This window comes from Molossus molossus, unplaced genomic scaffold (genome assembly GCF_014108415.1).
Source record: "Molossus molossus isolate mMolMol1 unplaced genomic scaffold, mMolMol1.p scaffold_m16_p_1, whole genome shotgun sequence".
NCBI classification, from domain to species: domain Eukaryota; kingdom Metazoa; phylum Chordata; class Mammalia; order Chiroptera; family Molossidae; genus Molossus; species Molossus molossus.
The window spans coordinates 1,980,351-2,004,063 of NW_023425344.1; the positions used below are offsets into that span (position 1 = coordinate 1,980,351).

Sequence of the window (23,713 nt, forward strand, 5' to 3'; positions counted from 1 at the left end):
GGCACCATTAATAAAGGTCTTAAATTTTTAAGAAAGAAGTTACTATTGATGTTTCAAAATAATGATAGTGATAATTTTTATTTTATTATTTTATCCTTACCGGAGGACATATTTGCATTTATCTTCAGATAGAGCGGGAGGGAGAGAGGAAGGAAGAGAGAGAGAAACATCTATGTGAGAGAGACACATTGAGTGGTTGCCACCCACACGACCCCAACCAGGACCGAGGACAAACTGCAACCAAGGTATAAACCCGGGACTCTCTGGTCTGCAGGCTGACACCCTAACCACTGAGCCAAACCGGGCAGGGTGATAATTTCTATTTTAAAATAATGTTTGAGTTAGTAAGAAGAGCCTTATTAATGTTTTGCAAAGCCCTATAGTGCCTAGCTTCTAGGGAATAGCTGGGCTCTCCATCTGCCCTGCACTCCGCCTGTTCTGTCAATTGATGTCTAGAAAACCACTGCAGTCAGAAGAGCAGGAGTGGAAAGGCAGATGAGTCTGACTGGCACTGTGGGAGTAGTTTCATCCCATTGAACCCCCAGGTGTCCAGGTCAGCTAGCCTGTGGCCTCTGAGAAAGGCCAGCCCACCTTCCCTCTTGCCCCAGAAAACAGGGACCTGCATGTCCCTGATATTCCTCGTTAGATGTGACGTGAAGAACTGAACGTCAGAGAGCTAAACATCTTGGGGGATACAAAAAGAATCGTTGGCAAAGCATTTGTTTCCTAGACAGTTTCTCTGTCCCGGGACTTTAGGAGCCCCCTCCCCCGCCCACACACATACCCGCCCTGGGAAGGGCCTGGGATGTTTGTTTCGAAACAGACAGATGTAGGGCTTGTCTGTGGTCACAGCTGCGGGACACGTTCCCCTGCAGCTCGTAACGGCCTCCCAGCGCGGCCTGGTGTGCGGCGCGAGCAGCATGGCATCGCTGACCAGTGCGGCTCCACATTGTGTTTGCGCCATGTTCTAGGTCTCCAGGTGCTGGCCAGTTTCTTGCCCAGTCAGGGCTCGTGTGAATTCCTGCAGTCTGTTGTCCCTTGGTCGTGAGGACGCACATTTTGGACTGCATTGGTTACTCTCCTGATAGTGGACCTCTCCTCCTTTCTGTCCAAATGTCCTGTCTGCAGCTCCTCGTGGTCTCGGACTTGTTCACTGAGCGCAACCAGTTTGAGATGATGTATCAGACGCTGACTGAGCTGCGGAGGGTGCACCCTTCAGAAGATGAGATTCTCCTTCAGTACCTGGTGCCTGCCACCTGTAAGGCAGCTGCCGTCCTTGGAATGGTAAGTGACGGTGGTACAGGGGCCACGGTGTGGTGGCCAGATGTTGTGGGTGCAGCATCAGCCTTGGAAAGTCCATCCTGAATGTCCACAGCGAGTACGAGATGTTGGAGGGTTCAGTTCACTTTGGGGCTTCTCCACAGGTTGCCATGAAGTGTGCTGTGGTGGGTGAGCCCTACTATGGGGCTCCTGTACCCCTTCGTTAGGTCATCATGGTGGTCCATGGCCCAGAAGCTGGGGTATGCAGGTGGTGGAAAGGGGACTGACTCCTCCACAGACCCCCCACAGCTCCCCCACCCCTCCTCTGCTGTGCTGCAGACCCTGTGCTTTCTGTCAGCAGGACCTCCCCCCTGGGGACTGCTTTGAAGTCACCCTGTTTGTCCACTCCAAAGTGTGGGCGTGATAGCCTCTTTTTTTTTGCCTTTATTGATTTTAGAGAGAGAGAAAGTGAAAGGGAGAGACAGATAGAAACATTGATGAGAAAGAACATTGATTGGCTGCCTCCTGCATGCCCCACACTGGCAATCAGGCCCACAACCTGGTCATGTGTCCTGGCTGGGAATCGCACTGGCGACCTCTTGGTGCAGGGTCGATGCTCAACTAGTGAGCCACACCAGCCGGACACATGATAGTCTTTTACCGCAAGGGCAGACAGGGCTTTCTTTTTAGTTCCTCCTTATTCTGCCTCTGTCAGTGGTGGGGAACCTTGTTCCTGCCAAGGTTCTGCCATTTGGTTATAACATCATTTGTGGGCCACACAAAATTATCAGCGTAAAAATTAGCCTGCTATATTTGGTCAAGCAATTTTATGAGGCATGTGATGTTAACTGGTATCGATTCTGCATATGGCCCGCGGGCCAGACATTCCCCACACCTGCCTAGTTGATCAGAACTCCGCTGGCACCACACCCATTTTCTGTGCCATCGTCACCACACGGTGTTGGGCGAAAGCCCCAAAAATATAAATTTAGGATTGATTCCAAAGAACTGACGTGTAGCCTTATTCAATTCATAAGAGCTTTAATACAAGAAACTACATAACGTGGGCAAAGCAGGTCGCAGCTAGGAAGAAATCTACCCCTTCCCAGGACAGGGTCTCTATTTCATAGGAGTTAATAAAAGCGTATCGTGGGTAGTCACTGGACCACCAGATAGATCAATGCATTCCTAAGTCAACAGATCACACTCTGTCCATTCATTGACCTCCTCCCTGGGTCTTAATGTTGATCTGTGGGCAGCATTCTGGCTCTCTGGGTAGTCAGCCAGCCAAACCTGAGGCTCTAGGGAGTTAGACAGCCACAGGAGGTGAGACAGAGTCCAACACTTCCCAGATGCCTTTGCTGCTAGAGATACGTTGCATCTCTGGGTGAGCTCCCCCGTACACAGTGTCTGCTAACAGACGTCACACAGACACGTGAAAGTGGGCCGGTGTCAGCATGTGAAAGCATGTCAGCTCTGCAGACTGCAGCCCAAGCAGCAGCCGTGTGCCGCGCACAGAGACTGGGTGAGCCATGCGGCATGGCCTGGCCCGTCTCCCCTACATGCTGTGCTCCATGCTCGGTCCTATCTGTCCTAACAGCCTCAGTAAGCATGTGCCACAGCAGCAGCCACAAGCCATCTGCCCAAGGGGAGGCCCCCTATGTACCTCTGCCTCCTGGAGGCGGAGGCCAGGGTATTAGCCAACTTGCTCCAGGTCACACCGGACAAGGCAGAGGTGGGTGTGAGCCCATGTCAGTACCTGACTATCCTTCCCCTTGTGCTCCTTGGAGTCCAAACCCCAGGTGCCAGAGCAGGTATGCCCCACCCTGGGTGGCCTGCCCTGGTGCCCCTGTCCAGGAACAGAAACAATGGTCCATTGGCTCCTTCTGTGTGCACATCTCTTCAAAGCCTGCGCCCCTGGGTGTTGGGAGCAGGGTGTAAAAGCAGCTACACTTGAAAGGTCCTTTGTCTTTGTGGGGACTTTCAGCTGCTGGGTTGTTTTCATTGTAATTGTGTTTTTGTGCTCAGGCCTAAGTCCCCTAGGCAAGTGTTGTCAGTAAATCAAATAAGTGATCATTGTTTTTGGAGAGGATCCTGAGGCCCGATGAAGCACTGGGGACTCCTCCCTGCTGCTGTGCGCAGGGCTTGCCCTCCAGGCGTCCTTGGGAAGGGGGGCTGTGCACCGGGCTGGCAGCAGCCTCCGGACTTCTTTCTTTTGATGAGTCTGCCTCCCTCGCTGGCCCTGGTGGTGCTTTAGAGCTGGGGCCCTAGGCGCATGGATGGGAGCAATTCCTTGGAGGTGTCTGGCAGTCTGTGGGCGCCAGCAGAAGGAGGGAAGGAAGTTCTTAGTCACTCGGGAGGCAGGATCAGAGTTCCTGTGGGGATCGCACCATCACAGTCATACAGCCTCCTGCTGCTTTTGAGGAACTTGCGGAGAATCCAACAGTAGGGGTCGCCTTCCCCTGGGAAGGCTGATCTGAACTTCCGCTGTTGCTGCACCATGTGTTCCGGGGCGTCTTCTCTCCAGTGAAGAGCACAGCGCTCGGTTCCTACTTAACTCTGTGTGTAAGATGCTAGGTGAAGTTGACAACAGTTTGTATGGACAGCAGTCAGGCCTGAGACCCTGGGGTCTTCGCTGGGAGCGCTCACAGGACTCACCTCTTTCACAGTCCCACGGGACGTGCACCTGGAGTGCTGTCCACCAGGGAAGTCCCTCAGCCAGGGCTTTTACGGGGGCTGGTCCCGCAGGCCCCCTGCTTGGCACGTCCTAAATTCCAGATGCTCAGGAGAGGGGTGTTAGCACAGACCACGCTGTTCACACAGGCGAGGCACAGGCTAACGCTCTTATCAGTTAGGGTGCTGGGAGTGCTCCTGACACCCAGACACCAGCCACGGGCGGCCTCCCGGAGCTCAGCAGTCAGGCCTGGAGGTGGGCCTTTGTGGCTTCCGTCTCGTCATGGGTCTAGCCTCTGCTGCTGCCTGTGCTCTAGGACAAGGCTGTGGCCGAACCGGTCAGCCGGTTGTTGGAGAGCACGCTCAGGAGCAGCCACCTGCCCAGCAAGATCGGGGCCCTGCACGGCATCCTCTACGTGCTGGAGTGTGACCTCCTGGACGACACTGCGAAGCAGCTCATCCCTGTCATCAGCGACTATCTCCTCTCCAACCTCAAAGGCATAGCCCAGTGAGTGGGAGCTGGCAGGCGGGGGTCCTAGAGTGGGCTGTGAGGAGAGTGAGGCTACACTTACCAAGTGTGCATTAGACTCTGGCCTGGTCACAGACAGGGTCAGTGGGCACCCAGGCGGGCAGCCTTCTCACGGCGGGGGGGGGGGGGGGTCATTGAGACGCACGCTGGCGGGAGGAGAGAGGAAGCCTTGGCCAGGCTCGCGTGGCTGAGCTGGCTGTGCTGTTGCAGCTGTGTGGGCGCTCACAGCCAGCAGCACGTGCTGGTGATGTGCGCCACTGCCTTCTACCTGATCGAGAACTACCCTCTGGACGTGGGGACGGACTTCTCCGCGTCCATCATACAGGTGAGCAGGCCTGGCCGGCGTCCCCACTGAGGGACAGGAGCCTGAGACAGTGCTTTGACCTGGACGTCATCATCTCGTTCAGATGTGTGGGGTGATGCTGTCTGGAAGTGAAGAGTCCACTCCATCCACCATCTACCACTGCGTCCTGCGGGGCCTGGAGCGCCTCCTGCTGTCCGAGCAGCTTTCCCGGCTGGATGCTGAGTCCCTGGTCAAGCTCAGTGTGGACAGAGTGAATGTGCACAGCCCTCACCGGGCCATGGCGGCCCTGGGCCTGATGCTCACCTGCATGTACACAGGTGGGCAGTGGGGCCGGGGGCTTGCTCAGGTCCCTTCAGTTCTCGATACTCTAGAGCATAGTTACACTCTGTGTTGCGGTGCAGGCATCGGGCGCTTGGGGAACAGGCCTGTGGACTGACCGCCATGCCCTGTGTGGCTGGCTGGTCTGGGCCCTGGGCTTTCAGGGGCTCCCTCACCTGGTCGTAGACCGTCTCTAGGGCTCATTAAACTTCATTTGAGCTCAGGGTACTGTCTCTAAAGCCTGTCTAGTCTTGAAGGTTCAGTGACAGCACTGAACGACTCTCACTTCAGGAAAGGAGAAAACCAGTCCTGGGAGAACCTCCGACCCCAGCCCTGCTGCCCCTGACAGCGAGTCCGTGATCGTGGCCATGGAGCGTGTGTCTGTTCTGTTCGACAGGTAAGAAGTGAAGCCCGCCTTAGCCCAGAGCTGCCTGGAGCTGCCGCCGGAGCAGCTGCCTTCACGCACATCTGCTGTCCTCAAGGCCTGCTGCTTCCCACTTTCATCTTGACCAAGCACGTGCCTCACTCAGGGCTCTGTGGGAGAGGGCAGTCCTTGGACCCTGGCACCAGGAGTGTGGACTTGACTGGCTCCAAGGCCATCCCCATGCCTGTCCACCTCTCCCACAGGCGGGGCAGCACACAGCAGTGTGGGTGTCAGGAGGGGCACGTCAACGAGAGACGTGTGGAGGGCTGGGCGTGGGGCCCTGAGCAGTGGTGAGAACGTCGGTCAGAACCTGCTGCCTGCCCGGGCCGGTTTGGCTCAGCGGTTAGAGCGTCGGCCTGCGGTCCGGAGAGACCCGGGTTCGGTTCCCCGGCCCTGGTTGGTTATGTGGGTGGCGACCACTCGATGGGTCCCTTTCACGTCAATGTTTCTCTCTCTCTCTGTTCCTCTCTCCCCCTCCCACTCTACCTGAACAAAGAATGGAAAAATGTCCTCGGGTGAGGATGATAAAAAAAAAAAAAAAAAAAGAACCTGCTGCCTTTGTGGAGAGGAGCCTGTGGCCCCAGCAGGCTGGCAGGTGCCTGCAGGCCATGGGCAGACTGCACTGGAGCAGCTTCCAGGAGAGGCTGGGCAGGCCGGGGGGTCAGGCAGCAGCAAGCACAGCCATCGTCTCCCAGGGCGGGAGGAAGCCCACCTGCCCCACCGTGCTGGCGGCCAGGGTCTGCTCAGCTTGCCGGCTCTGCAAGATGGGTTCGGTGCCTTGTCCAAATTTTTCTATGGGACAGGGACGCAAGTTTTGCCCCAGGCCTCAGTCCAGGGGACATGATGTATGTGGCCTTGGGGAGGTCCGTTCTTCTGGCTTGGCTGTCACTGGTCAGCTCGGTCAGCAGGAAGCCATCTGGATTTTCCCAGGAACACACTGAGCCAGACTTGCCCTGTGTCCGCTCTGGCCAGATGAGGTGTTTTGGAAAGCTGAGTGTGTCCAGCCTGTTTTCGCGTGGAAGTGGAAGATGCACGTGTGCGGCTGTGCTCCTGTTCCACCCCACGTTACGCCCACCATGTGCAGTGCTGAGTGGGGACCTTGCTTGGCCCTGCCTTCCTGCCAGTGCCAGCAAGGGACATGACTCAGCAGGTGTCCAGCTGGGCACTCCAGCGGGGACACTGGCTGGTGGAAGGTGGTGTCCGGTGTGGGTCCTGGGCCCCGCTGGCATCTGCAGGCAGGCAGATGGGGCTCACCTAGGCGGAGGCGGGGCCTCGGTTGCATACCACTCTTCTGTCTGCACATGAGGTGGCCTGCTGGCTGTCTCCCGGTGTCCAGGACGATACTGCTCGTACACGTTGTGGGGTCTGTCAGGGAGGAGCCAGCAGGAGCTCACATGGGTCCGGGTTAGGGAGGAGAAAGGTCCCTACTGACCACAGTGCTGCCAGGGCCCCAGAGTGGCGTGAGAGGCCACGGGCGCTTGCACGAGGCAGGTGTTCCAGGGACAGTGCTTTCCTCGTGTCTAGATCTCGGCTCAGCGCACTGCCCGACCATTCCTGCCCAGCACCCCACGTGGCCTCAGACCCCTTTCTGCACCATTGGCCCCGTGTGGGAGGGGAGCCCCAAGCCTGAGCGCTTGTCTGCAGGTCACTGGTGAGGTCCACAGTTACTGTTCTAGGCACACCCCTCGTGACCCACCTGAAAGCTCCTGAGGGTGCCAGTAGGGTTGGGGGCTGCGGTGGGCGGGCTCTGACGGTGTTTCTTCCTTCCAGGGTCAGGAAAGGGTTTCCCTGTGAAGCCCGAGTTGTGGCGAGGATCCTTCCTCAGTTTTTAGACGACTTCTTCCCACCCCAAGATGTCATGAACAAAGTCATTGGAGAGTTTCTGTCCAACCAGCAGCCCTACCCGCAGTTCATGGCCACTGTGGTGTACAAGGTGAGGGCCAGGTCTGGGAAGCCCCTGAGGCAGCCCTTCCGGCTTCGAGGCCTGGGTGCCGCTCACCACCTGGACATGCTGACCATGGAGGTGCCAGCAGCCTGATTCCTCCCCCTTGAAACCAGCACCGTCAGCGTGTTAAAGGGTTGTGTCTCCTCTTCCTGGGGCTCTCTCAGGTGTTCCAGACCTTGCACAGCACGGGGCAGTCATCCATGGTCCGTGACTGGGTCATGCTGTCCCTCTCCAACTTCACGCAGAGGACACCGGTTGCCATGGCCATGTGGAGCCTCTCCTGCTTCTTCGTCAGTGCGTCCACCAGCCCATGGGTCTCTGCAATGTATCCTTCCCAGGGGCCTGGGCGGGGCCGGGGAAGCTCTCCTGTCAATGTCTAGGCTGCTGTTCTGTGCTGAAGTTTCTCCACCTAATCTCTGCCAAAACCCCAGAGGTCAAGATGACAGTTACTTTAACCCCAAGGGAGGGAAACTCTGACAAGGAAACAGAAAACAGTGTGCTGACCACACCTATCAGGAGAGGCGGGCCTGGGGTCCGGTTGGGCATCCATGTGGACCCAGACCCCTCCCTGTGCCCTCTGGGGTCTGCGGCGGGCCTGTCCCGATGCTGCTTCTCATTACCCTTTGTCACTGTGCCCTTGTCATCCCCTCGGGTGAGGGCTTAAGTAGAGATCCAGTTCCCACCCCAAGCCTGCTGGCTGCCAAAAGGAGGAGCTCCTTAGACGGCTGGGAGCCACTGTCGGGCTGGCAGCAGGCCTCGCCCAGGGCCTGGGAGACCGGGTAGGGCTGCAGGCTCCGAGCTCACTCCGGGAGCAGGGTTCGCAGGAGTGCCATCCAGTGCCGCATGGGGAGCCGGGCCAGGTAAGTGCTGCTGAGGGGAGTGCCTGCCTGGGGGCTCCTGCTTCCTCAGCCAGCTCTGCCTGTCCCCACCCTGCCTGTGCTGGGCGGAGCTGCTTTCCCTGCCCAGACAGGTGGCATCCTGGGAGCTGTGGTGGACTCAGCTGGGGGAGCCAAGGTGGGAGGCAGCTGCTGTGCCCGCGTGGCCCAGCTCCGCCTTTCCTGCTCTGGTTGGCTCCCGGAACTTCGGGCCCATTTGCAGACCTGGGTCGGGCGTCTGTGCACTTGCACCTCGCTCCTTAACTCCTCCGCAGCCTTCCCCACGTCATCAGCAGGATGGGCAAGCTGGAACAAGTGGACGTTAACCTCTTCTGCCTGGTGGCCACGGACTTTTACAGACACCAGATAGAGGAGGAGCTGGACCGCCGGGCCTTTCAGTCCGTGTTTGAGGTGGTGGCAGCACCAGGAAACCCGTACCAGCGGCTGCTGGCTTGTTTGCAAACCGTCCACAAGGTCGCCACGTGCTGAGCACCTGGGGCAGCGCCAGGCAGTGAGGGTCTGCCCCGCGGAAGTGCTTCTGCAGGGACTGCGCGCAGGGAGCGCTGCTAGAGGTGGGGCTGAGCCTGCGCCCCGCCGAGGGCTCGGGCAGCTGTGCTGCTGGCCCTTCGTGCAGCTAGTGTCGATGCCAGTTAACCACGCGCACCTTCCTCCTAACGCCCAGCCCGGTCCTCGTGCCCAGGCTGTAGCTGCTCTTGCATCTGGGACACCAGTCCTCTGCTCTGCGGGTTGGCCTATAGCACCCTCTGCTGTCTCAGCGGCAGAAGGGGACGCTCCAGCGCGGCACAGGGAGCCTGGAGGTTGTGTCCTGCTCTCAGCAGGTGTGTGCGGTGGGTGGCGGGGAGCAAGAGGTCCAGCGTCCTACTTCCCTTTCTCTTCCTTCTTCTCAGGATTTAAAGTTTAATTCTATCAGTAAAGAGATTAATTTTAAGGTACCTTTCTATGCCCGTGTAAAGTCTGTGCTGCACGCCACAGCCCGTGCCCCTCTCCCTACGTCACTGCCAGCCACTTCTAACATCTGACACCTGGTTCCTGCTTAACACGCCGGTGACATTCCATGGCACAGACACCGCACCCCCTCCTCTTCCCCCCATCCTCGTGCAGTCACGGGAACTGGAATGTGGTGAACGTCGAGTGCAGACATGTGTCTGGATTCTGCATCTGGCCTACCCTGGGCTCACAGTGGGCCCACTCAGCCTCAGCACACTGCCCGCGGCGCCTCTTGCTGCAGCACCACCAGTGAGGGGCGGCCTCCGTGCCCCACAGCCCCATGGGACCTCTCCTGCATGTGGGGCCCAGACACAGCCTGGCCCGGCAGCCCCACAGGTGTGACACCTGCGTGTGTCTGCGCCCCTCTTGGTCAAGGGCAAAGCTTGCTGTCTTGTCAACTGTTCGAGAAGGACCCCAGCACCTCCTGAGCCTTCTCCAGCTCAGCCCGCGCACAGCCTCCTTTCAGCCCCGGAGAGTCGGGTCCGTGCCTGGCGACGGGCTTTACCTAGAGGGGCAGGGATGAGATGGGGCAGCAGTGACTGGCCAGTCTGTGGTCCCTCAGACTGTTACCTCTACCCCGTCCATGCCAGGCCCCTGGACCAGCCTTCTGTTTTCAAGCCCCAAGTAGTGAAAATATCAATGCAGATGTGACCTGGAGAATGGGGTTGAACTTGGCCTGAGAGCTCAGAGTGCTTGGGGACGGGGCTCTGCTTTGTCATTCCCAGAGGGCTGGGCACTCTGCCTCCTTGGTCCGCCCCAGACCCAGAGGTCTGCTGGCCTTTTGGTCATGAATTCAAGTGCAGTCAGGGTTTGAGATAATTCATATGATAAGTGGAGATCATTTTGAAGTTGTTTTTGGGTGTCAACAAAAGAGGAGGAATGTTTGGTTAGTTACCCTGAGGGCCTGACATCTCACCACCATGTACATGTCCAGTGGTTTGGGGACAGCTGGGGTGCAGGCTTGCCTGTGGCTCACGCACGTGAGGGGAGGCTGTGGACCCCTCCTCAGTGTGGCCCTTGGCTTTTCCCAGCAGCCCCAGCAGAGCCCTGGCCAAGGTGGGCCTTACTGGAGTGTGTTAGGCAGCCAAGCAGGCCCTTTAGGGGTGCTGCCAAGTTTGAACCAGAGGTGAGAAGGTCACCTTTCTCCCTTGTTCTCTTGGGCTCCCATTTCTTATTCTGGCTCTTCCCCTCCAAAGCTTGCTCGAGTGTTTGTAAACACGGGGCGTTCTCAGAGTGTGTGTGTGTGTGTGTGTGTGTGTGTGTGTGTGTGTGATGATTTCTGTGGCTCTGAGGTAGCGGTATCAGAGATCAGTGGCCAGTGTTGTTCCTGTTTCGGTGTTTACATTTGTAAGAAAGAATGTGGTGAATGTAGAATTTGGGCCATTCCCCGCAGGGTTCATACCTCTGGGCTCAACCGGCAGTTTAGTTGGCCTTTCTGTGGTTCAGCGTGCTCTGGACAGCCCTTTCTTAGCAGGGGCTTGGAGTCTAGCCCTGGCCGCAGGTGCGGGCCCAGACGTGCCTGTGTGCTCTGGAACGGATGCATGTCCATGAGCGGAGTCGCTGTGCCCGGGTCAGCGTCTACACAGACGTCTGCAGTTTTTTTTGTAACTCAAGACGCAGATATGCAAGGCCTCTGGGAACCGCCCCGTCAGCTCCTTGTGGAAGCTGACTTCTAGACCTGCCACCCGGAGCCCGCGTGACTGCGGCGAGGGTTGAGGGTCCTTGCTTGTTAAAATCCCACTAAGAAATTAGTCCCCCTTGTCAACTCTGCAAAAGGGAGAAACACTTTTAAGTTCTCAAAAGTCTACAGCAGGCACCAATCACAGTAAACTTTATTGAGAATATCGTTAACTTGATTGCCAGGTCTGTGTAGGGGTTGCTTTGTTTTCCTGCTGGTAACATCAGGAAAGGTTTGAACGGAACCAGGGTAGACTTATCTGGTAACGCCCGTCTTCTCGGGAAGCTGCCCTCCCACCGCCGGCCCCACCGCGTGTGCAGTGGTCCTTCCCACTGCCCAGCCCTCCACTGCTGTCCCCGCTCACGTAGCCCAGCTGTGTCCTTCCAGGACGGAGAGGGATGAACCCCTGCGGACACCAGGACGGAGCACCGGGCCTGCTCCCGGAGGCCCACACAGACCCCTCTCTGCCGGCTCATTTCGAGGGTTCGCAGCCGCAGGCAGTGGCTCCTCCTGTGGAGCTGAGAGAGCGGCTGCTGGGCAGCGGGCCGCACCCCGCACCACAGCGGCAGCTCGGCCGCCTTCCACCGTGAGCTTGGCGCCCCGTGATCTGGGGCGTGGAACCAGCTCCCCTTGGTGCCGTGAGCGTCCTCCCTAGCGCGTCCTCAGGCGGGCTTCTGTCCCTCCTGCTTTGAGGGCCCAGCCGTGGCTGCCGGCCTGTGTGAGAGGAGTGGTCCTGTCTGGGGGGCGGGGCCTTGAGAGCCTCCAGCCTGGCCGGAGGCTCCCTGTGCACGCGCTCAGCAGGGAGGGACCGAGTAGATGGCAGGACAACTGGAGGTGGCCTGGAAGATTCCGGAGCCACACTTCCCACCAGCCTGTCACGTTTTAATGCAGTGGAAGGAACTTCCTCCTTTGAATGCTTCTAGAAGCATCTGGCCCTGGACAGCATCACAGTCCCCATTGCAAACTGTGGTGACTCCTGGCCATCACGGCCCTGCCGCAGGTAGTTGGCTCTGCGCTCAGTGGGCTGCGGCTGTGGCTGTCGAGGGTCTGAGCTCACTGGGGCCAGCAGGGCTGTGATGGGCACATCCCGGAGCCTGACCCAGACCTGACTGTTCTCATCGGGAGGGGCGGGGAGGACTGACATGAGATGTATATTTACATTTTCGAAGCTGCTGCAAACATTGTATATCTGAATTAAAGGAAAAGTTAAACCCTGAACCGTGCGAGGCCTGCTTTGCTTCTGGAAAACCTAGACTCTCGCACTGCACCAGCACGCGCCCGGCGCCTCGGAGGGGAGACCCCACATCTGTGTTGGGCAAGGATGTGGCCCCAGCCCCCTGTGTGGTGGTCCTGCTTGGCAGAAGCTTGCTGCGGATGCCATGCTGCCTACGGGACATGATGCAGCTACACGGGACTGCGTGTGGTTGGCTCCGAATCTGCTTCCACGTTGGCCAAGGATGCAGAGGGGCGTTGGGGTTGGTGTCAGGGCTGCTCGCTCATGTGGGGCCATGACCTGGCTCTCAGGCCCCCCAGGCCTGGCTGGTCCCTTCGCCTCATTGGCTGTCGGGACCCATGCTCCTGGGCTGCGGTGCATGGCCATGCTGCCGTGGCCATTGGAGCTGGTAACTCCTGCACCCCGAAAAAGCTGCTCTGAAATCTGCTCAGCTGAAGGGCATGCCTTCCTTCTGGTGGGCCCGTCCCTGGGATCCTGGGCCGTTGGCACTGGTGTACTTGGGTACAGATGTTTATGTACCAACCTGCACAGAAAAGCTCCAGGCTGTGGGCTGCCTGGGCAGGCACCTGGGAAATGTTTGCTGAAGTCCCGTGGCTTCCAGTACCGTGTGGAGGTGCCCTCCTCGTCCCTCGGCAGGGTAGCCCTGAGCCAGCACCGTGGTGGGTGCCTGGAGGGACGGCGGAGCCCGGACCCCACACTCGGCTCCCAGAAGCTCTGTGGCAGCTTCGTGCCCCCGCCCTCCCAAGGCACAGGACTTCCTCTGGACAGGCTGGTGACAGCATTTGGCTGCCGAGGCCAGGTGGACAGACCACGTGGCTACGTCAGGCTCAGTTCTCACCTCAGATGCTCAAAATACTTACGGAGGTAACTTCACCTCCCAAATTTGTCTCCTGTGATGTAGCTCCATGGCCTCATGGCCTCACCCTTAAGAGCTATGTGAACTCTACCCTCTCCCGCACCCGGGCAGCCGGACCCTGGCTGGCACACCTGAGCGCCCCTCTTACTTCCGGAAGGAAAGGGCCCCAGATCTCCTGGGAGCAGTGGAGGAGGGCCTGGTGTGAGTGGGCTTTGCTGCAGTGGGCTTTGCAAGCCACTGCCCGGCCACGTGGCAGAGGCTGCACCTGTTTTCTCAGAGGACACCCCTGCGCTGACCGAGGTCCTCGAGCTCTTCTGGGTTTGCGGGGTGAATGTGTTAGGGCCTGGCCTGCCCCTCGCTCCTCTGCAGCCTGGCGGTGGCACCCACGAGCGAGGTGTGTTGTCAGGACCAAGGAGTACAGAGCTTGACCGCTTTGTAGAGTCACCAAGACGGAACCACGAGTGTTTCCTGCGGTTCCCAGTTTTCCTGGCCTCAGCAGGCCGGCTCCTGTCTGGTTGGATTGCTTGTCTACCATCCTCCAAAGCAGGACATCCAGGGGCCACCCAGGTGGCCTTACCCTGTCACAACCATGCCCTCTAGGGGCCCTGGGGTTTCCAGGCCTTCAGCCCATGTGGGGAGCAGGATGGGAGGAGCCACTGGCCAGGCCTGCACTTGCCCTGGCCCAGGAGGTGCTTGGGGTGTGGGTGGGCCCAGTGGAGCTATCAAGCTAGGGTTGGGGCCTGCCCACCAAGGAAGAAGGTCAAAGGTTGAGGATCCGGGCTCCAGGCATATTCAGGGGAAAAGGTGGTGGTGTCAGCTAGCAAGCTGGGCCCCTAGGCCCTTCGCCTCATTGGCTGTCGGCACCCGTGGTCCTGGGCTGCGCTATGTCCCTCCACAGCTCTGCCCTGCCCTGCCACGCCCCAGCCTGGTCACATCCCCCACATCCCATGTGTTTTCCTACCTTTGTCCAGGCTGGACCTCCCTGCCCACCACGATGGGCCCAACTCCCTGCTGCCTGGAGGCCCAGGCCACCTACTCCCTGCCATGGGCCAGTGTCGGGTGCCAGGTGTTGAGAGTGGCACAGCCTGGACTGAGCACCTGGAAGGAGACAAGGCCTCACCTGAGCGCAGACCCCCTGGGCCCTGCGTTGGCCTGACTGCCCCTTCTCCCCGCAGGTGCAGCCGGACGCCTAGCTCCCTGCCCTCCGCCTCCCCTGCCACAGACACTGAGGGTCCCAGCGGGCCATGCAGCTGTGCCAAGGTACGGAGTCCCTCCCCAGCTGAGGACACATCGCCCCCCCTGGCTCCTTCCTGACCTTGGGGGCCCAACGTGAGGACTCTGCTTCTGGACTCCAGGGGACCCCTTTCTGGGGGCTTCTGGTGTCTGCTGAAAGCTGCAAAGAGGTAGTTGGAGTCCATTCTTTCCTCTGACTCCCCGGACATGCCAGCTGCAGGGCACAGGTAGAGGTGCCTCCCCTGGGGTCACCTGGGTACCAGGACCCCGAGCAAGGCTCTGCACCCCATGGGCCAGCCACTGCCCCAGGAGGCATTGGGACCGCAGTCCTGGTTAACCCAGGCCGGGGACCCTGGGGTGGCTTGTCCTGACAGTCCCCGCCAGCCCAGCTGGCCAGCACCAGCGTCTGCCCTCCCCTGACGCACAGGCTGTGCTCTGCCGGCCTCTGGCCCCACCCGTGTGCTGAGGCGTGGGAGGCAGCCCGTGTGGCCTCGGCACCCTGTGAGGGAATGTCCTCAGGTGCCTTGAGAGCCAACACGAGGGCCGCTCGAGAAGGTCACATCCTTTGCCTGAGGGGCAGGGCTTCTTGGAGGAGGTGGGCTTTCTAGTCACATTCCCTCTGCAAACACTTCCGAGTGCTCTGTGCCCGGCACCCAGGCCCAGAGGGTGTGGCAGCTGTGAGCCTTCCTGGGCGATGCTGCAGGGCGAGATGGCAGCGCCTGCATGTCCCCGGGTGACCTGGAGGCCCAGGGAGGTCGGGGCTCCGCTGGGAGCTGACGTGAGGGCCAGGCCTTGCCTGGGAGCCGGGAGCCTGCTCTGACGTCCCACATGGACCCCTTCCAGCTATGACTGTGGGAGGGGGGGTGCCCAGCTGCTCCCCCATCCTGGGCCCCTCCCAAGTTAAGGCCCCTGCCAGAACCTAAGGGAGCCAGGCAGGACCCTGGGGGAGGCGCTGGGGCTGCACATGGCATCGGGGCCAGTTCCGCAGGTGCTACGGGCTTGTGCTCACTGACTGCTTTTTTTCCTAACGTTTGTCGATGCCTTTAGGTGGTGCTTTCCCTCCGCTGTCCCCACAGGCTTCCCAGCTCCGGTCTCCTGTCCCACGGCTGCCCTGGCGGGGACCTCAGTCCCTAAGCCCCACTGCGGCAGGGCCCCATCCCCTGCCTGGCTCTTAAGCCCACCTTTGGTCAACACCCCCCATTACAGTCTGTCTGTCCCATGCTGCCCTCCCCACCCAGCCGGTGCTGGAGGTCAGTGTCCATACCCCCTGGCCTTCGGGACCTGAGGACGGCCTAAGCCAGGCCCACTGAAGGAGGATGGGGTCCCACAGCCAAGGACCCCAGCCAGTGCCAGCGGCCACCTGTCCAAGGGTCAGCACTTGTCCAAGGGGCCTCCCCAGAGACCCTGGGAAACGGTGGGGAGCATTGGGCCAGGCCACAGAAGTTTGCATTGGCTGCATCATGGGTGCGGGGCGGGGTGACTGTCCTTCACTGGGAGCCTGGTTGCCCTCAGGGTGACCTCACCTTTACAGCTTCAGGCTTTTCATCTGTAAAATGGGAATTAACAGCAGTGCCAGCCTCCCTCACCAGAGTGCTGTGAGGGTCAAAGCAGAAAGCGCAGGCATACAGCGCGTTGAACGGTGCCCAGCGCTCGGTGCTCAGTCCTCATTACTGCGGCTTCTGGGAGTCTTCACCTGGGCCACACAGCTCGAAGGGAGAAAATCAAACAGGCTGGCTCAAGGCAGCTCCACTCCACAGGAGGGGAAAGGGGAGAAGGACCACAGTGGAGCAGGAAGACTTCAGAGAGATGATGTCAGACAGGGTTTTGAAGAATGCATAGGAGTTTGCCAGTACATGTAAAGGCAAAGTCTAGGTGATTACTGGGAAGGGGGATTACCGAAAGTTGGTCCCTTCATACTTGTTCATTTATTTTCTCTGCAAGCCTTTTGCAAATTGTTTCCATGGGTACTGAGGGTGCAAGGAGCACCTCGCCCAGCCAGGTGGAAGAGGCAGGTCTGGGTGCTGACGCAGAGTGGTCAAGGCTGAAATGGGGCTGCCCGACGCAGGAGGGTCACACACCACCTGCTCCCAGTTACTGTCTTCCTCGAGAACTGTCGGCTCCTCGGCCCACCCCAGATCACACAGGCTGGCACACAGCCCCTGCAGAGAGGGAGATGGGCACATAGGGCAGAGCTGGGTGTGCTCAGGGCCGGAGCCAGCTCTCGCCCAACCTGGTGGTCACATGTTTACATTCCCCACCGCAGAGCGTGAGCGTGTTGCCCAGATGCTGTGCGTGGGCCCTGGCCTCTCCCTGAGGTGTCTGCTCCTATGTCCCTTCCCTCTTCGTGTCCACCTGCCATGCCCACCCTCCATCTGTCCTCTCTGCCTGCCTGTCTCCGTGTACTGTCCTGTCCCCACGCCCCATCTTAGGCTTTCTCTGGGCTCCGGCCTGCATGGCCTGTGTGATCTGGGGCCAGGCTGAGGGGGGCTTCTGCCTGGACCCCACCTCCCGGAGCTAGGTTGGCCCAGTGTAGGGGCCTGGCTCTCTGTGGCCTTGACCGTCGAGGCCTGGTGGCCGGGTGGGGCGGAGGCAGGGCCAGGGCCCGGGCTGCCAGTTCTGGACCTGGCCCGCCCGCCGCAGTATTGATGGCCCGTCACGGCCGGCCCTGATTCCTGCGCTTTCAGTTAAAAGGTTTCTGTTGTTGTAGCTTATGCAGTTGCTCTGTTGCTATGGAAACGTGACATCAAAATGACGTTTCCCGTTTAAAAGCTTTTAACTAAATTCCTGCCTGTCAGATGTAGGCCCCATTTTGAGCGTGGAGCTGCCTTCCCAGAGTGGGGCTCCCACCCACGGTGTGCAGGCCCCGGGCCTCCCTGAGCCCACTCCCTTAACCCCACAGGTGCCTCCGGCATGGCCGCGGCCGAGGTGCCCAGCTACGTAGTGTCTCCTCAGACGGAGAAGCACCGGCGGGCCCGGAACTGGACGGACGCCGAGATGCGCGGCCTCATGCTCGTCTGGGAGGAGTTCTTCGAGGAGCTGAAGCAGACCAAGCGCAACGCCAAGGTGTACGAGAAGATGGCCAGCAAGCTGCTGGAGATGACCGGCGAGCGCCGTCTGGGCGAGGAGATCAAGATCAAGATCACCAACATGACCTTTCAGTACAGGTAGGCCGCTCTGTGCACCCCGCCGCGGCCTGGCCGCGAGCCCGCCTCAGGCCCCCGTCCGGCCCAGCCCCGGCTGCGGGGGCTGCTGCTGGCAGAGCGCAGGTGGGGTCCTCGCTGGGCCGAGCCCCAGGGGGCCAGACAGGCGGACAGAAGCCGTTTGTGCAGCCTCTCGCTGGGAAGGTGGGGAACCTGAGGCCGGCGCAGGCCAGGCTGTGAAGGATCTCAGCTCTCCCGGGCCTCTGCCAGGGCTACCCCAAGGGCACCTTCAGCGCTGCCCCAAGACCCCCGCAGGTGGCTGCCCCTTGGCCTGCACACACCCACCCCAACTAGGAGCCTACAGACCACCAGCTCAGGCTCCACTCTGTGCAGCAGGGTGTTGGGATGCTGCTGAACAGACAGGGAAACTGAGGCCCCAGGCGAGAATGGCTCAGCTTTTAGGCCTGTGCGTCCTGCCTGGTCCTGCCGCTCAGTCACTTCCAGCGTCCACGGAGCCCACTGTGAGCACAGCCCCACACTGACTGCAAGGTCGGGGGGCTGTTAGGGCTGGCTGGAGATCCTGAGTGCCCAGGAGGGTCCCACTCACGGGAGGGGGCCCCACCTCTGCCCCCACCCATCCCCGGTGGCCCCTGCCCTGGCAGCCCTGGAGGAGCTACTGGGTCAGGGCCCAGACGGGCTCCAGGCAGCAGGCTTGTCCAGGGAGGGAGCCCAGTGTGGCCCAGCAGCCTAGCACCTTGAGGTTCATGGAGCCCAGGCGTGTCTCAGAGGGGCACAGTATGGAGAAGGTCACAGTCAGGGTGAAAGGTCACAGGCGGACCAGGGTCTTGCTGGGGTAAAGGTCAAGTAGGAGCTAGGGGCTGTCGGGGAGAGCAAGACCAAATGCATGGGGTCCTGTGGGTGGCCTGGGCAGGCCTGGGCCAGCCCCAGAGCCTGTCAATGTCCCAGGAAGTGAGGGGCTGTCCTGGGAATCCAGCTGGTCCCAGCCCTGGCCACTTCCTTGTCCTCCTAGTGGTCGCTCAGGACATGGAGCAGAGGTGTGGCCAGGCTGGGTGCAGACCAGGCCCTGCAGGGTTGCCTTGGGCGCTGTGAGCCACATTCTGTTGGGGAGGCCCATCCCCCCGTAGGTGAGGAGACAACCCCCTTGGCCTGCAGCTCCCGTCCCTTCTGGAGCCTGGACGTGTGCAGAGGCTCCTTGGACCCTTAACAACAAAAAGACTGTTTTTAGTTGCATTGTAACTTTTCATGGCCCTTGGAGCAGCAGGTCCCGAGTCTGGCCCCGTCTAAAGGCCCATTTCTGACCCCCAGCCCCGGCCCCCAGCCAGGCCAGGACCAGAAACGCACTGCTTGGCCAGAGGGCATCAGAGCCACTCAGAGAAACTGACGAGTTCCAGCTTCAGCTGGCAACACAACCGGGGCTAAGCTGTCTTCAGGCCCTCAGCACCGGGTGGGGAGGGGCTGCTTGCCAGCCTCCCGGCTGATTCAGTCATGCTCAGGCTCTGATTGGTGTCTGGCTGGGTTATTCATTATTTATCCTGAAAGCCTTCTGAGTCCCAAGGGAGGGATTCTGTTCCATTCCTGGAGGCAGAGGATGTGAGCCAAGGCAGCTGCGGGAGACGAGGGTGCAGCAGGGTGGGCACCTGGGCACTCCGGGCACCTGGGGCCGGGCACGTGGCTGCGTGCCTGCACAGCCCTTCAGTTCATGAAGGAGTCACATGCCAGAGCACCTCACAGCTCCTGTTCACCCAGGGAGAAACTGAGGCCCAGAGCAGGAGAGAATGGCCCAGGGCTGCACAATCCTTAACAGGCCGACACATTGGCCGACTAGTTCTTTAGCTGTGCTGCCCTCCAGCCTCCCCAGAAGCAGAGGCTTTACTTATTTTTTCACAGTAGCTCTTTATATATTGAGGTGGCTAGGTTCCATGGAGTATGGTTTGTTGGAATTGGGGGCCTCCCGTGCTGGGGACAGGCCTTTTCTTTTTCCTCCAAGGAGTGGGCAGGCTTGAGTGCACTGGGACCTCCGGAGGGGTGGAGGGGCTGGAGGGGAGCCTGGGTGAGGCTGGGTGTGGGCCTCGGCACAGGCCTTCGCTCCTGCGCCCTGTGTCTGCACAACCTCCAGGGGGTGCTGGGGACCCTGTGGCTGGGAAGGTGAAGCAGCCATGCTCTTCTGTCCCTGGCATTCTGCTGAGGATATTCTGCTTGGTGGGTGCTGTCCCCAAGGCCACGTCCTTTGTGGCCAGCCTCTGCTCGCCCCGAGCCGCAGGCCCCGTCATCTGGTTGTGCCTGTTGGCTGGGAGCGGCTTATTCAGATAGCCAGCCCATTTCCAGTGTCCAGTAGGGAGCCCCTGGTAGGGAGCCCCATATTGGGAGACAGGAGCCATCCAGCATGGACACTCTAGCTCCAAGGTCTCCCCACAGCAGAGGAGCATGGGACATGAACCTGGGGAGGGTGCGCAGGCTGAGGCTGGGCCTGGGGGAGCCCTGGACCTCAGGAAGCACTGGGGTTTGCCACCCACCCGCCTTGTGGCCTCTTTCCTGGCCTGGCAGGAGTTGTCCAGCTCTCCAGAGGCTCCATCTCCCCATCCCTCACCTCCAGAGGATGGCCTAGGCCCAGGGCCTGTCTGTAGGGGAGGGCAGGATACAGGGCCCGTGGGGGGCTCGGCCCATGGTGGGCAGAGCGGACAGTGTAGACCCTTGGCCTGAGGTCTGAGTGGGGATGAGAGAGATCATGCAGTGTGAGTAGGGGCCCTGTCAGGCCCAGCCCTGCTGCCTCCTGGCACTGTCAGCAAATGTGGTACCTGCACAGCTTGCTGTTTGCCAGGCACTGGGCACTGTGTCATTAAACCCTTCCTGCAGCCGTGTGAGGAGCTCCCTTCGATCATCCCCATTTTACGGGTATGAAAACGGAGGCCCAGAGAGGTTCATGAACCTGCCCAAGGTCACACAGCAAAGTGGTAGGCACAAGACACAGACTCAGGTCAGTTGGACACTGACGCCTATGCTCTTAACTCCTGTGATTCTCACTTCCTGATGCAGCCTCTTTAGAAACACACCTTCGTTGTATTATGGTATTTTACGCTGGTGTATCACAGCATTCTACTCGCGCGTGTGTGTGACATGTCTTATTACATCACGATGTCTACCACGGCTGGCTAACTCGTTTCGAAGCGGTGCTTGTTCATCATGGAGTTTAGACACTGTAGCAGAGCGAGGAGAGAGCGAGGAGTTGGCCCCAGGGCACGGCACTGACTGAGTTTCCAGCTCTTAACGTCCAAGGCCGTGTAGGTCTCGAGTCTGACTCTTTCTAAGTCCAGCGTCACCTTGGCCCTGGAGCCCGGCTGATTTTTCTGGGGAGGCCTCTCTGCCCAAGAGTGGCCGGGCTGGAGCCACGAGGCCCCTGGGTCCCGGAGCCACGGTGCCTGTGCCAGGGGCCGGGCGGGCCGGGCGGGAGCAGGTCTGTTTCTCACCCTTGGCTCTTGTGTGTCTCGTTTCAGGAAATTAAAATGCATGACAGATAGCGAGTCCGTCCCGCCCGACTGGCCCTATTACCTAGCCATTGATAGGATTCTGGCCAAGGTCCCCGAGTCCTGTGATGGCAAACTGCCGGACGGCCAGCAGCCGGGGCCCTCCACGTCCCAGACCGAGGAGTCCCTGTCGCCGTCGGCTAAGTCCACCCCTCTGTACTTACCGTATAAGCAGTGCTCCTACGAAGGCCGCTTCCAGGACGATCGCTCCGGCAGCTCCTCCAGCTTACTGTCCCTTAAGTTCAGGTAGTGTGTGTCCCCTTCTTTGGCCCACCGCCAGCCGGCGGAGCCGCTGTCCAGAGGAGGGGCGTTGAGCGGCCAGGGGCGCTGTCGGGCGGTGCCGCCTGGCTGGTTGCAGGGGGTGCAGGGGCGTGTGCGCGCCTCCAGGGACCGGAGGCCGCGGGAGGCTCCGCAGAAAGGCAGGTGGTTACCGCGGCGTGGGCCATCCTGGCCACAGATGGGCTTGTCTCCTGGCTGTGTCACTTCTTAGCTGTGTGGAAAGTTCGTGACCTCTCTGGGCCTCAGTCTCCCTCTGTACAATGGGGATAAGTGAGCGGCTTCTCTGAGGATGGCTGGGGGTGTCAGAGGGGAGAACAGACTCAGGTACATGGAGAAAGGCAAGTGCCCCCCAACTCCAGGTACCCACCCTGCCTGCCCCTCGGTTTCTGCTTATGGGGTCCCCCTCACCCCCTGGCAGGCCCCACCCTGGGGTGCCCCTTCTCCTTGCCCCTGGCAGGCCAGCTGGTCCTCTCACCTCAGGGAGAGAGTATCGAGCTGAGCGTCTGGAATGTCCTCGTCACCTCATTGCAGTGAGTGTGCCCATCCCCCCTGCTATCTGCCACGTGCTTCCTACCACGTGACCCTGCCTCAAGCTGCCCACAGACAGACAGGCACGCAGGAGACTCACCCTGTGGTGTGGGGGCCCGGGCAGCCAAAGGAGGGGACATTTGGGGTGGGTTTTCAAGGGTGAATAGGAGTTGGCCAGTTGAGAAAGAGGACAGGAAGTGTGGATTTGAGCCGTGGCCCTGCCTCTCCCCCAAGCCCCAGTCTTCAAGTCTGTCAGAGGGGTGGGGGTGAGGGATGCATCTCTGGGGTGGGGGTCCCTTCAATTCTGACACCCCCGGTGTCAGGGCTGCTGTTCGATGTGTCCAGTGTCCCCTCCTGGAGGGGATTTCTCAGCAGAGACCCGGATGAAAAGGCCTGTGCCGACAGCCAGACCCAGTTTGCAGGGCAGCCTGAGAGTCCCGGCCCGTCGTTCCTGTGGACTGACCCAGCCCCAGACTCACTGCTGCCCGGTGCTGCTCCTGGGCCGGGTGCGGGCACCGGAACTCTGCTCTCTAGCCGTGAGGTTGGCTGGCTCACTTCTGCTCACTCAGAAGCATGGAGATGGGCAAGGTGCTGGGGTCTGGGGGGATTGAGCAGCCCTGCCCGCCAGTGGGGGCCGCCCACCCCACAGCAGAGAGCCCCAGGGAGAGCCACGGGCTTGGGCTGCCTTCTCCTCCACCCGCCAGGGCTCCCATCCTGGTGCCCGCCGTCCTGCCTCCCTACCCTCAGGGTGGCTGGGAACGCACAGGGCCCAGGACCCGGGCCTTTCTCCGGGGCCTCAGTTTCTCCACCTGCCCAAGGCCAGCCAGGACTGGTAGTCTCTGGCTTTGCGAGGGAGCCACACTGCCCAGCACCCCCTGCCCAAACGTCCTCCTCTCTCCCTGGGAGTGGCCTCTGCACCCTGAGCCTCCCACGGAGCCTGTGCCCCTGCCTGCCCCACCCTCCCAGGCCGAGGAGACCTGGATGTCCTGTGATGGGGTCACTGGGTCCCCGTGGACAGCAGTGCCGCGGCCCCGTAGCCCTTTCACTGCCCGGACGGTGGGCGTCGAGCGGGGGGCCGAGCTCCCTGGGGCCCCCGTTTCCCCCTGGTCCTGGGGGGTCCCGGGGAGGGCCGGGCGGGGCCCCTGTGCCTGGGCTCCGCGGGCAGCTGCTCACGCGCCGCGCTGTCCTCCCAGGTCGGAGGAGCGGCCCGTGAAGAAACGCAAGGTGCAGAGCGGCCACTTCCAGAAGAAGAAGCTGCGGCTGCTGGAGGCCATGCTGGAGGAGCAGCGGCGGCTGAGCCGCGCCATGGAGGAGACCTGCCGCGAGGTGCGCCGCGTGCTGGACCAGCAGCGCCTCCTGCAGCTCCAGGGCCTGCAGCTGCAGGAGCGCATGATGAGCCTGCTGGAGAAGATCATCGCCAAGTCCAGCGTCTAGGGCGCCGGCCTCCGGCCCAGCCCGGTCCGCTCCCGCTCCCGCTCCCGCTCCGCGGGGACAGCCCCACCTGCCCGGCTGCCCCGGGCCGGACTTCCCTCCCCGGGGCCTTTCGAGGGCCTCGCAGGCCCCTCCTGCGGCATTAAACCCTTTCTCCGGCGGAGGCGGGGTGACTCGGGTGATTCCTCAGTAAGGACGTGCTGGAGTCCGCTCTCTGCCGTAGTCGTCATGGGCGACACTTGAAACCGCACTCGACACCAAGTGTGTGACGTCTCCTCCCTGCCTGGGAGCAGCGCCCACCTTCTCAGGCCCCGAGGGAACACCCGTACCCCCAACAAAAGCAGACACGCGCAGGTCTGTGGGTTTGCTCCCGGTGCAGTCTCTCCTGTAAGGGGATAGTTGGCTCCCTCACAGCGCCCCCCGTCGGCCCTAAAGCAGCCTCTGGCACTCAGAGTA

General features: G+C 60.6%; 2 protein-coding genes across 3 annotated transcripts in view; both read left to right on the forward strand.

Moving 5' to 3' along the window:
* HTT (huntingtin) overlaps positions 1-10,580 on the forward strand; it is a 149,610-nt gene extending 139,030 nt beyond the window's left edge. Inside the window, exons 60-67 of one of the 2 annotated variants that reach the window (XM_036274985.1) lie at positions 1,129-1,284; positions 4,251-4,441; positions 4,673-4,787; positions 4,870-5,083; positions 5,376-5,481; positions 7,279-7,441; positions 7,618-7,778; positions 8,604-9,230. In XM_036274985.1, the coding sequence (XP_036130878.1) occupies positions 1,129-1,284; positions 4,251-4,441; positions 4,673-4,787; positions 4,870-5,083; positions 5,376-5,481; positions 7,279-7,441; positions 7,618-7,778; positions 8,604-8,817 (1,320 nt within the window). In that variant the 3' untranslated portion in view covers positions 8,818-9,230. Of the gene's footprint in view, positions 1-1,128; positions 1,285-4,250; positions 4,442-4,672; positions 4,788-4,869; positions 5,084-5,375; positions 5,482-7,278; positions 7,442-7,617; positions 7,779-8,603 lie in introns of both variants that reach the window. The other variant, XM_036274991.1, reaches the window with a different exon arrangement.
* A 3,754-nt stretch (positions 10,581-14,334) lies between these two features.
* MSANTD1 (Myb/SANT DNA binding domain containing 1) lies at positions 14,335-23,261 on the forward strand. Its single transcript, XM_036242752.1, has 4 exons — positions 14,335-14,364; positions 17,237-17,501; positions 20,990-21,265; positions 23,020-23,261. The coding sequence occupies exons 1-4, from the start codon at positions 14,349-14,351 to the stop codon at positions 23,258-23,260; spliced, it is 798 nt and encodes a 265-aa protein (XP_036098645.1). The 5' UTR covers positions 14,335-14,348; the 3' UTR covers position 23,261.
* The last annotated feature ends 452 nt before the right edge of the window (positions 23,262-23,713 follow it).